Here is a 13,402-nt window from a genome sequence, read left to right as displayed (position 1 = left end):
ATAGCACACGGTTTTCGACTGTTTTCACCCGCGGCCATTTTCATCCCCCCATCTTCCGTTTCTACTCATTTGCATATGATTCCATGTCTGGGTGTCGTTTCCAAACGTTTCACCAAAATCGGCTGTTTTCGTTCCGGTCGCCCGTCAGCCCATTTTTGCATCCCGTGAGCTATAGCACACAGTTTTCGAACGTTTTCACCCGCGGCCGTTTTCATCCCTCCATCTTCCGTCTCCCCCCGTTTGCATATTATTCCATGTATGGGTGTCGTTTCCAAACATTTTCACCGAAATCGGCTGTTTTTCGTTCCGGTCGCCCGTCAGCCCATTTTTGGCCTCCCGAGAGCTACAGCACACGGTTTTCGACCGTTTTCACCCGCGGCCGTTTTCATCCCTCCATCTTCCGTCTCCTCCCGTTTGCATATGATTCCATGTCTGGGTGTCATTTCCAAACGTTTTCACCGAAATCGGTTGTTTTCTTTTCGGTCGCCCTTCAGCCCGTTTTTGGCCTCCCGTGCACACGATTTTCGACCGTGTTAGCCTGTGGCCGTTTTTATCCCTCCATGATCCATCTCCACCCATATGAGTATGACTCCATATCTGGGTGTCATTTATAACCGTTTGCACACGATTTTCTGATCGTGGTCATTTTCGTGCCTGAATGCTCCGTTTGCACAAGATTCAATGTCTGGGTGCCGATTTGCATTTCTCACCCTAACTTGGTTGTCTACTACCGAACAAGTGGACATAGCTGCTCTTGGAACATGTTGAATTTTGCACGCGCTGCATTGCCCGAACACTTTGGGTGCGGCCTCTTGTTATACCGTTGAGTCGCCGTGAATAGTACGTTCTTACCCGTCCAAGTACCCAATACTTGGGTACTTGGTGACTTGTGTTGTTTTGCCTTGTGTGGCTTCTCTTATTTTCACTATGGTTTGCTCGCAACGTCTTTGCCCGTTGTGGCGAGCTCGAACCTGAAGATGTGAATGGGGGTAGAGGGGGGAGGGACGAATTCGTGCGACGCGGGGCAGGATCTCAGTGGATCGTGGCAGCAAGGCCACTCTGCCACTTACAATGCCCCGTCGCGTATTTAAGTCGTCTGCAAAGGATTCAGCCTGCCGCCCGTGAGGAAGGGAGCTTCGAGGCGGCCTGCCACGGCTCATCGGCCGGGCAGGCTGAGCCAATGGCACGGGCCCTTGGGGCGCGAACGCCCTAATGTGGGTCGGGGCGAGCGGCGGGCACAGGCGCCGGTTGCTAGCTTGGATTCTGACTTAGAGGCGTTCAGTCATAATCCGACACACGGTAGCTTCACGCCACTGGCTTTTCAACCAAGCGCGATGACCAATTGCGTGAATCAACGGTTCCTCTCGTACTAGGTTGAATTACTATCGCGGCACGGTCATCAGTTGATCATGACATAAAGATCTTGTTAATTAAGCCTAAGGAATATAATTAATTAATTTCATAGCATTTCAAATTTGAATTGCCCAAAATCAAAAGAACTTAAATTACAAAATATTGCTGGGTTTGAATCTTTCACATAAGTTCATTCATGACCTATGGGAGCTACATACTAAAAATTACAAGAAACAAAGCAAACATGTGAAAGTTATGCATCCCTTAATCTTTAACCTTAAGTTTAAAATAGATCTAAAAATATTTAGTTTCACACAAAACTTTATTAATAAAAGTTGTAGAGGTTGAAATCTAATTTCCAGCAAAATTGGTTTGATATTTTTTGGAATTTCCCACGAATTTCTATCAATTTTACAAGCTATCAGCATGGCGCACATAAAATGATAGAAACCTTTACACCGGGGTCCCTAACAGCACTATTCCTGCAAGTCTAGGACTTTGCAGATAGCCCCTCAGGCTTCTGCCTCTTCTAACCCGGGGTCCTCACTGGGTCAAGGCAGGGGCCGTGGAAGTTGACCGGCTTGTCCCGGCGACGGCGATCGCCGGCGGCGAGGACAGAGGGGTGGGGGAGCACCAAGGGTTTCTTGCGCACCTGTGCTAGCTCGAAATCGGTGGGGGTAGCTCGCAGTGGCGGCGCGACGGGAGCTTGCGGCCGGCGGCGGAGGGGGAACAGCGGGGCCGTGCTCTGGTGGTCTTGGGCGGTGAGAATGTGGTTGGGGAGCTTGCTGGCGACGTGGGAAAGCTTAGTGCTGCAGCAATTGGGGTGAGAAGGGCTAGAGAGGGGTGTTCCGCAGCGAGGTTGAACGGCGGCGGGTGGAACTCACCGGCGACGATGCTTCGGTGGAAATTGGGCTGCGGCTACTAGCTGGGGAGCACGAGTGGGGACTGGGGGAGCGGATTAGGGGGTCGGTAGAGGCAAATGGTGGCCAGAGGCGGCTGCCCACTGTGGTCCGGGGCTTATCGGAGAGAAGAAGCGACGGCGGAGGGGTTCAAGGACCGGGATGTGCACAGCAAAGAGAGAAAAGAGGCAATTGATATCTCTAGGATCTCCTGATCAGGTTGAGCAGAAGAGGAGGGAAGAGAGGATAAGCGCGGGCACAGAATTGGCGGCGACGACGAGGCGGCCGGCGGGCAGTTCAGGACGCTGTGGCGCGCGCACGAGGAAGCAGCAAGGGAGGGGAGCAGGGCTAAGACGGGGAGATGACGACGCGTGGGTGTGAGCCCAGCAGGAGGTGGACGGCGGCGGTCTGATCAGCGGTAGCCAAGGGAGCGGCACTGACGGCGGAGCAGAGAAGGCAGGGGAGAAGCAGAGCAGAGCAGGTGCTCGGGGAAGAAGAAGAGAGGGGAGGGGATCCAGGGACCTGTTTGCAAATTCAAGAATTACAGGGACTAATTTTTCCCACTGATCTAGGGGTTTTCTGAGAAAAAGCCCAACATGAAAATTGTAGAGTTTTTCAAGCTCTACACTTTAGCTTTAAGGCTCAAATCCAAAAACTCAAAGTTTGTAGTATTACTCGTTGAATTGTGAATATGGTAAAATTTTGAATTACCCTGGTCCTTACCAAGGGAATTTGATCAAACTTTTGATATATTTGCAAATATTTGAGAAATGTCATGATGACTAGTACTTTTGCAAGTAGGCCCTTAGGTAAAAATAAAAGTTACTTTTATTCCACAGTTATTTGCATAAAAGACCCTATAGCTTATATTTATTTACACATACGTCCCTAGTCTTACTTAAGGGCTTATCTTTTTCCTTATGATAACATAAATTTAACCTTAATATTATGTTTCTCCTAATTTTCAAGGCTACCTTCCAAACCACCCATCATACACTTAAAGGCCTATGTTTTCATAGAAATTACAAATACACCCTTAGCCCTTTTGTTTTACCCATAACAAACATGCCTATTCCACACTAGAGTTTAGTGTATATATCCTTTATTACCTGGATGTCACAGTTAGCGTCATCCGAGACCAATAGCACAAGTGAGGTAGCCTTGGTGGGCTTGGCCAATGAGACCATTACCACGAGGCAACGTCAATTGGCTATAAAGCCGACGCATCACACCCAAAGGGTGGACGCGACGAAGGCAACATGTAGCGAATGCAACTTCCCAAGGAACGGGTTGCAGCACACAAGCACTCGTTAAGGATCAGGCATTGTGCCCACGGCACTGAAAGGACACAGGCACCGAGAGTCAGCCGAACAATGGCGGGGGGCCTCCCAGCAGTCACAGGTCCAACACATCTCATGCGCCAGCTGCTACACGAAGGTTAGGCCATCCAAAGCATCACTCCGTGCAATGCACGTCGAGTCTACTTATGAGGAAGGCAACCGACGGACCACTGAGCGCGATAACAAACAATATCGGGCCAATCATAAGCACAGTCCGTTTCAATCCGAATCGCACAAGCCAACCGAAGCCAGCCTATAACCATCTCCCTCACCAGACTCGGTCGTATAGTGACCAGCACTAGCCAACTGGATCTGTTTCAATCCAAGCCGCACAAGCCAGTATATAACCATCTCCCTCACCAAACTCAGTCGTATAGTGACCGACCTTAGCCTACCGATGCAAATATTCAGAAGCTCGAGGACTGGGTTCAAGCACATGTCACATTCCGTCAACTCCCCAAGCACGTACTTTGGAAACGAGAATAAAATCCTCAAGAATCCTTTGTGCGATTTTGGGAAATGAGGTCAACGACACACGAGTGACCATCCAAATCGTCGAACAACAGAAACCCACACCGGCTAGCCTTAGCAAGCCCCTATACCACCTTGCTTGTTGGTGCAGTGCTGCGAGGCATAGGGACTGATTCGAGTACATGACGCATTCCGTCAACTCCCCAAGCACGTACGCTGGAAACGAGGATAAAATCCTCAAGGAACCATTGTGCGATTTTGGGAAATGAGGTCAACAACACATGACCGTCTCAATCTCTAAGCACACGAAATCCAGGGACTGATTCAAGCACATGTCATATTCCGTCAACTCCCCAAGCACGTACACTAGAAACGAGAATAAAATTCTCAAGAATCCTTTGTACAAACTTGGAAAATGAGGTCAACAACACATGACCGTCTCAATCCCTAAAGCACACGAAGCCCACACCGGCTGACCGAACGAATTCAGTTCGCCTAGCCGAAAACCATGATGTTGCCGGCCATGGCCGAACACACCGTGGTTAGGAGGGTGCAGCTAGGAGTGCTGGAAACAACCCGAAACATATGGCCAGACATTGTTTCCCCATCACCCGTTCACCACATCGGCTCCCCCCTACTATACCCGGGGGGCATCCCCCCACCCAAAAGTTCTGGGAATTTTTCAGCCTTCTGGGCGCATAGTTTTGGGGGTTTGCCTGAAACGCCTGTGATAAGGCGAGATAACAGGTCTGGGCTCAAAATCTGGGCAGTTTTCTGTTCGGGGTCACGTGAGAGTTCGTAAACTCAGCCTCCATCACATCTGTAGGCTGTTGTTTCCGTTCTTGTTCCGTTTTATCCCCGCTGAACCTCCATCACGGGGATTATGTGCAGCTTTATGGAGAGGAACCCCGTCTGTGTTGATAATTTTGGTTAAGATCGCAGTGTGTGGTAGTGGCAGTTAAGCGTTTGAAAGTACTAGCCACATGCCGCGAAATATGGTAAGCGGTAAGCCTAGTAACCAATCGGCCTGGCAAGTGGACTCGTCCCCCACCACTCGACTTTTATTTTATGTTTACACGCACCGACTGTGAGAGTACGTTCTGCAGAGCAGACGGGAATACGGTCATGTAGTCGCGCTACAGACGTATGTCCTGCACATTGGATGTGCGTACGGTCCAGCAGTCGCTTGTGGTGGCTTTGTTCCACGATCCGGAATGAAAGGCAAACGGTTGCTTCGGAACTATCGTTGGATGTTCCAAGCGTGTGAGTTAGGTTTACCTTGCAAGGGTTGAAATTCGATTCAGAATCGTCCATTTCTCACGAAGATTGAGATTGCTTAACTCTTTTACCACATAGAGTAACAAGGGAAATCTTATGAGGAGTAATACTGATGTATGCTTTAAAGAGACTATCTTGCTTGAGTAGTTACAAGTGCTTACCTAGAAAGGCTAAAGGGTCTAGAATCTGAAAGCTAAAATATGAAAGTAAGGACCTACTCTTTATCGCTTTTCAGCTGAAATAAAACTTACCTCCTCATTAAAACCTTCATGGTCTAGTTATGGGCTAAGTATACCCAAATTCCGGGTAAGCCTTGCTGAGTATTAGAGTACTCAGTCTTGCTATATGATTTTGTTTCAGGTAATATCTCTGAAGACCCTACTTACCCCATGCCTTGGCCTTATGCTTTGCCTGACGGTTGGTCCGTGGAGTGGGATCCGTCCCCGGCCAACCTCGATCATAACGAGTGAGGTTATGCCAGGGCTTAGCATGACGTCCTTACTGGCGACATGTATAGTTATCGTACTTTGAATTCCGCTGCTTAAACTTGAAAACTGATTTGTAATAATGACTGTAGTTTGGAACCTTTGCTTTTTCTGCAAACTTTGTAATGACTTTACTAAGTGTGGAACTTTGTACTACTTGTGGAAACTTTTGTAAAAAAATTTTCCTATGACGTAAAATATGATGGTGACTGTATCTCTGGACTCACCTTCGTGTGAGGTAACCTTATTCGATCCCGAAAGTTAGATGGTTTCATCGGGACTACCCGACAGGCCAAGGGGTTACACCTTTTGAAGCACGTTGGATCTCTTGAGAGAGGACTTGCGTACTTAAGCCGGTGTAATTCAGGTTGGTTCTGCCACATGATCTCAAGCTAACCAAATCACATCTACACCATACCCGCAACGCAAAGCAAGTTGGATAGGCTAGAGATGAAACCTAAGAAACAAAGGTCACAGTTCCGGCACGTTGATTGCTAATCTCCAAGTGCTCCTATCAAAAACTACTTGTTTGGGAACATTCCACTCCTTGAGATCTCTTTTCACCACCTCCTCCTTCCAAGTCAGTTTAGATCTACCTCTATCCCTCTTTACATTATCAACCCGCTTTAATAACCCACTACGCACTGGCGCCTCCGGAGGCCTCCGTTGAACATAACCAAACCATCTCAGCCAGTGTTGGGTCAATTTCTCCTCAATTACATATATCCTTAGCATCCCTACTTTCTGTAATATTATTGTATACTAAATGCTGAACTCTGTCTGCAGTTTTTAACTGCAAAGATTTGAAGGTTTTCTCGATGAACCTGCCATCCTTTGAACCAAGCAACGAGGTTCAGTATCAGACAATGCCATGCCTCGCTGAGACGATTCTTTTCACATTCATTAACGCTGGCGTATAGTATATACCTTGCAGTTTGCATGACTCAGTTTCTGCCATGTGGCTACCAAAGATGGTACGAAAACCAGAGAGTATTCTACTATTATGTATAGTCCTAACATTTCCCTTTCTGTATCTAGTACAATCTCTTCTTAATGTTGAACTTCATCTCTAGTTAACTCTGATATTCCAATCTATACTAAAAGGAAAACTCCAGATTCAAAAGTTCCTCCATGGATCTACCATTCTTTGAAACGAGCAGTTCAATGCCAACAAGGACATGCTCTGTGGTAACCATACTTTCTACATGCTGAAAGCACTGTCTATCTGGTGGCACTACCTCCAGCAGATATCTGTAGAGTCAAAACCTAGAGAAGAAAACGGCGGGACTACAGGAGCAACCCGCTTCAGTCTTGTGATAACGTGTAAATATACAGGGGTATCCATTTTTTTAGCCCTTCAGGAATTAGGATGCTGCAGGTGCCGCCTGAAGCCTTGCAAGATTTGTCTGGAGGCGTCCCAAATGAAATGCAGTGAGAAGCCAAAGGAAACAGAGCTGATAGGAAAAAAAGAGGAAAAAATGGCTCTTCAGTGATCTAACCCAGGACCTAGTAAATGAAACAACAAATAATTTATATCGAGAGTTAAAGATATGAAAATTCATGCCCTCTAATTGAAATGGGAATCATCACAGAAATGGAAAACCCACACGTATTTAGAGCACCCAAGAGCCAAGACTCCATGTGCTGATTTCTTTTTTTTTTTAATTGAAACCAAAACACCTTCACATGAGGCTGATTTCATACCGGCAATGCATATAGGGTAACCATGTTTGCTTTCTTCTCAAGTCTGCTGAACAGCAAACTATAAATTCCAGCAGCTGTCGCATCACCAGTCTTTGGACAATAACATCTATACAGACCTACAAGAAAACAAATTTAATTTTTAAAGTAGCAAAGTTTGCAAAAACCAGCAGAAAAACTGGAAGCAATCTAAGAATATTTTCACATTTACCTTAGCTTTGTACTTTTCGTCCAGTGAAACAACTGTAAACAACAACTCCCTTCCAGGCCTTGTCAAAACATAACTGATTACCTGTAAAGAGTCAAAGAAAAGTAAAACAACAAACTAAAATAACCTTTTAGATTCTTGGCTATGCAAGTATAGAAATGATAACATAAAGTCCATACAACACTGAGTAGGTACTCAACAAGCTCCACCTGGTATTGAGTTGCAATTTATTACGCCATAAATCAGTGTATAGAGAATGAAGAAAAAAATCCTGTTGCACTGATAAACCTTTTGACTGGACAATTATTATATTGATTTATCAATCAGGTTTTGAGTGTTTTGACCTACTACGACTCTAAACCTAATAATGTTGTAATGCGTACTACATCTATGGCATAGTAACACTACACGATGAGTATTGAACACAGCAGAATGTAAAATCCTGTGTCATGTTGCATTGCTTTAGATGAAACTGAATGAAGCAGCACGAGTATTAGCAAATGTATAGAAAAAAATTAATCATGTAAAAATGATAAGTTCCCAGCTTGTGGACCATAGGACAAAGTAGATATATTACAATCCACAAACTCTTTTCTACAAATCCATCTTTGTGCCTACTGCCTACTGATTACTGCATTTCAGAGTTTAAGTTATTAAGATAAAATTCATAGGGAAACACGCGTACAAGGTCCCAGCCATGCCATGCTTGCTGCAAACAACGAACCAAAAAGTTGCCCTAGTGTAGCACTGGCCCCAATACAACCAAACAATCTTGAACCTGACTGAATTGAAAGGAAAAATAAAAGAAGTTGAAAAAAAGGAAAGGAAGTAATAAGAATTTATCCATACTTGGTGGTGCATTGTCATGATACCTCACTATCCATGACATCAATTACCCTTGCCCAAGTTGATATTGTAATGAGATTAAGTAAAGCAACCTTCAGATGGAGAAAGTTCTTCAAATTAGATCAGCTTCAGTATCCAAAACATAATCAGGAAAACTCTAATTAATATGAAAGGACATACCCAAAGAAACAAGCTTATTCTCACTACTATGTAGAACCAGCTGCGGGTTTCCCACCCTGCATGCTTACTTGAACCATCTTCACTAGACTTGATCATGACATCAGAAGTAAAGAAAAAAATACGCTCTTTGGTGTAAAAGGGGGGAAAAAACTATTGCTCATTGATTAGGAAATTTAGGAAGATACAGAAAGTGGCTGATGTGGAAACATAGGGGAACGCCATGGAAAACTCTGAGCTTGTGAAGGACAGCTGGTAGAAGCATAGACATTATAAGCATATGAAATTTTGCATTAGTTAAACGATAACTGAGAGATAGAGAGAAACCAGCGCCAATTATTACCTTTAGTGTATCTGCCAAAGCTGGGTCAACTTGCTTATCTTTAGATATGTCTGATGATTGTAGCTAATGGAGGAAAAACAAGTTAATGGTCCGTGACAACTGAAGCAATGACTGTCTTAGATTACTTCAACGTATACATTAAAAGGTGGAGAATTTGCTTAGTTTTATCACTTCATGGAATAAACAAACACTATTCAGAAATATCAACCTTTGATTTCGAATTTATGCACAAGGGCTGTTCAGTTAAAAAAAATATCTAATTCAAACAATATTTGCACAGGCAGATAATTTCAAACCAGTGAAAAATTAAAAAAAATATATCGCTATCAAATAAGTACCTTTGAGCCAAGAAAAACAATGGCAACATCAACATTCTTCTGAGCATCCTCCTTTGCACACTAAGAATAAAATCACGACATCAGGGAAATTAAATATGTAAAATTCTTTGCCTTCAGGGATTTAGCCAACATCAGGGATACTTACCATCAAGTTTGACCAGCCACCTTCCTCAAGAACAGATTTAGCTAAACTCTTTGGCGATAATTTCTGATAGTGGACTACTTCCTTAGCTTCATAAGAATGGAATCTGGATGATAAAGTATTAAAGGCCGATGGAATGTAAGTAAATTCTAGAATATGGAAGTGGCATTTGATAGCTAAAGTAATCATTAGAAGGTACAAGAAATATTTTATATGAGCTAATAAGTTTGGCAGTCAGCAACTGAACTGATAAGACAAGGCTGAGAAAGTAATTACTGGATCTGATCAGCAGACAACTGAAATTATGTTAATGAATATTGACTGATTAGGAACATCAGAGTATAGCAATAGTATTGCATCCATCATCAACATCAGTAACCAGGTGTAACCTAGGCAGGAAGTGGTCAGTGCTTAAGATGTATTGTTGACGTAAAATTCTCTGTTAAAAGAAACTCATTACTGATAAGAACTGGTCATTGTTACAAGTGCTTGGAAAGAAGTTATCCACGTGAACCATAATTAGGCTTTACACACCTTTTAGTATCCTTTAAAGCCCTTTTCATCTCTCTTTCCCCTTCTCTCTTTTTGTGGTGATTCCTGTTGGGTTTCAATTCTAGCCTCGCACAACGTGGTTGGGATTAAAATGCTTTGTTATTGTTGTATCCATCTATATCCAATGTACCATATTGAAATTGATTCTTAATCACCCGATCAAAATCGAATCGATTCTGATAACCACCGTGCTGTCGTTCACCGACCACCCCACCATGTTGCTTTCGTCCCCCACCTCCTGCGCCATAGGAGGTCCACACCTCCATTCACTACACCACCATTCCAGTTCCAACCCACAGACCCGTAGTCATGACCACTTCCCACGCTGGACAGCCCCACTTCCCATGCTGCAGCTGGCAGGAAGTGCTGACTAGAGGCGTGCTCCAGCTGGGCATGCTGTCACAGCGCCACCGGGTTCGCAACCTGCTACTTGTTTCGATCTGGAATGAACTCATAGCTTGCTGCTACTGCTGCTTTATGGCTATTGTTGGCAATCTTTTAGAAGAGTTCTTGGTGCTCATATAAGCCTTTGTATAATTCTATAAGTTTTCTGAAGGACAAAGTAATCCCAGCGCTCATAAATCAACACTAAAAGTTGTTGATGCAGAGAAAATTAGGTTTGATTTATGCTGCTGATGTTCTTGCCATACATACAATTTTGGTCCCGGCAGTTTGCGTCTTGGTAACCATACTAAGAAGCAATCTTGACGATGCACATGTTTCTTTGCCAATGATTGTGTACAAGTCAACTATATATATTTTTTAGTTTTCCTTATCAATATATCAGCACTCCATTCTTGCTTACTATTTATTTCATTTTGAACTAAACTAATTATAATTATTTCGGTTCACTTGAGAACTTATACACGTTACTTAAAAAATAGATTTATGCTAAATGTAAGGTCAACCGTCCGAGCATCAGCATTGTTCAAACCACCATGTGGATGCAAGAAGTAGGGGAACAGAGGTGGGAGGCATGCATGTATTACCACACAAGTTGACCAGCTTGTGCGAAGCAAAGGTGGAGAATGGAAGGTATTGTTTGCAAGCCTTGCATTTCACCGTGATGCCTTGGATGAGGTGTTCGAGCTCACGACTGTGACGGTAGCTGGTGACATCACCATTATGGCAGCAGGCACTACAAATAGGAATTTTCCGAGGGAGACACTGCAACAACGGCAGGATAGCATGAAGCCAAAATCAAATAAAACCAAACCAAACTGCATCCAAATTCATTCAGTCAGGGCAGGGCAGAGCTGAGCTCGCCCTGAAAATGGGAGGTCGGAGAGGAAGGCCGCATTCAGAACACACAAGGGCACTTGTGGCGAGGATGCACTCTCCCCTAGCAAAGACGGACATGAGATGGGCGGGAGTAGTGTCGCACAGGTGTACCAGAAACTTGCTGTAGGGGATGTATCCAGAGTCGCAGAAGTTGCATTTGAACCTCATCTGATGGATGATTCTGTCCAATAAAAAGCAGTGAGTGTCGGCGGGCGGGAGGGGTGGGTGTCGGCGTCGGTGGCAATGTCTACAGTGCAGTAGCCTCTGGTCCATCCTGATGTTTAACACACCCATCTCCTGCGATACGATTCAATATATCTATCAAATTAATCATCGTGGAGAAGCAATAGCCAATAGAGAGAAGACCATAGTAGCTCGGAAGGAGAAGCATCTACGGCCGGGAGGAAGAGTACGGATCCGACAGCACATATGCCGGATCTACGCTGATGGGTTATTAAAACGCTAACAAAAGGACACTTTAAAACGTTTAAGCGACTATGAAACGTCTTTTTAAACAACATGGTGAAAATTTCAATATAGCATAATATGCATAATTCCATCCTAGATCATCAGACTTTGGCCTCCTAGTTTAATCCTTTAATGGATCATAGCGATCACTTTGAGAGCCGGCTGCAGAGGCTCCTGCTGCTGCTATAGATGCACCAGCAAGCACTATTGCTTGCAATTTGCTCTCTGCTTTCAGCAAAATCAAAACAATGGTGGAGCAAATGAATATATAGCCCATAAACAAGCAATGAGCAACAACAGGCCAGGAGAAGCAGAGGCCGGCTAGCAGCAATACGCCAATACATACTAGCAGGCAAGCAGGAAGGCACTAGCACTAGCAGAATAGCAGCGAATCCAGTGATAGAGTGAGAAAGGAGCGGGTACCAGTGGCGCAGTGACTTGAAGCTCCAGGCGGAGGAGGGTGGACGCACAGCGGCAAGAGAGCTTCGGCTTGAGGACTTGAGGTGTGGCGGCTGGCGGACGAGCGCAGGGGGGCAGCAGCCGCCTCTCCTTGTGGCGGCGGACGGGCGGAGGGCAGGCGCCAGACGAGCGCAAGGGTCGCAGCCAGTGGCCTTATCTCTTCCTTGCAGCGGCAGACAGGCGGAGGCCAACCGAGCGCAGGGGCCGCGGCGGCCTCCTCTTCTCCATCTGGAGGAGCACGGTCGGACGAGCACTGGGAGCCACGGGCGCCTCTCCTAGAGGCGGTGTCGGCCGGAAGGGGCGGCGGCGGCGGACGGCCTGGCCACACGCAGAAGGGGTGGCGGCGGATCTGGTCGAGCCCGTGCGCTCTCTACCGGACCGTGCCCGTGACCTATCTTTCGTGGTTTCCCCTCTCCCTAAATCGCCCCTGACCACCTCGCGTCTTCGCCCAATCGCCCCTTCGGCCTTCTCGCCTGGCTTGCTCGCGCCGCCGCCCCCACGTCCTCCGCCTCCGCCTATAACATCAGGATCAACCACAAGCTACTGGACTGCAGATATTGACATTTGTGGTATTCCGGTCATAGATGTTTCTTCTCTCAAGGCTACTAGACTGTAGATTGACATTCATGGCCTCTCGGTCATGGACGCTTCTTCTCTTGCAGGAGATGAGCATTTATAACATCAGGAAGATGGGTGAGATCTGAGATGAGATCTCCAGCCCGGCCGCAACCCATCCCTTATAAGCTATTGGATGGCATATAGACAATTTTTTTTTGTCCATAATATATGGGGCCAATAGCATATAAGGAATGAGTATAATTTCCAGTGGTAGCTGCTCAACTTCATTCCTTTTGCAGTGCGCTGGCGTCCACATCTTCTGTCGTGCCTGCGTTAGCCGCCACGAACAGGCATGTATCTCCTACTGCTCTTCGCTGGACCAAATCATCAGTAAGATGAAGTTCAAATGCAATTGCTGCGACTTTGTATACATCCCCTACCACGAGATTGAATGCTGGAGGTTGGGCTAAATCAGCCGCTGCTGCAGCAGGTGAATCAGCTGC

The 13,402-nt window shown here is 45.6% G+C and overlaps 1 protein-coding gene and 1 long non-coding RNA gene across 2 annotated transcripts; both read right to left on the bottom strand.

Annotated features, from left to right (window-relative positions):
• Positions 1-6,798: 6,798 nt before the first annotated feature.
• LOC112878599 lies at positions 6,799-8,845 on the bottom strand. Its single transcript, XM_025942852.1, has 5 exons — positions 8,762-8,845; positions 8,585-8,673; positions 7,739-7,819; positions 7,531-7,646; positions 6,799-7,280 (listed from the first exon to the last, which is right to left on the bottom strand). The coding sequence occupies exons 2-5, from the start codon at positions 8,600-8,602 to the stop codon at positions 7,184-7,186; spliced, it is 312 nt and encodes a 103-aa protein (XP_025798637.1). The 5' UTR covers positions 8,603-8,673; positions 8,762-8,845; the 3' UTR covers positions 6,799-7,183.
• A 619-nt stretch (positions 8,846-9,464) lies between these two features.
• On the bottom strand, positions 9,465-12,873 carry LOC112878600. The gene is made up of 4 exons (XR_003225806.1): positions 12,306-12,873; positions 11,123-11,711; positions 9,585-9,687; positions 9,465-9,499 (listed from the first exon to the last, which is right to left on the bottom strand). It is a non-coding gene; the product is annotated as an uncharacterized LOC112878600 (long non-coding RNA).
• Positions 12,874-13,402: the final 529 nt, after the last annotated feature.

The sequence above is a fragment of the Panicum hallii genome, unplaced genomic scaffold (assembly GCF_002211085.1).
Source record: "Panicum hallii strain FIL2 unplaced genomic scaffold, PHallii_v3.1 scaffold_56, whole genome shotgun sequence".
NCBI classification, from domain to species: Eukaryota; Viridiplantae; Streptophyta; class Magnoliopsida; order Poales; family Poaceae; genus Panicum; species Panicum hallii.
This window is presented reverse-complemented; position numbering and strand designations above follow the sequence as displayed.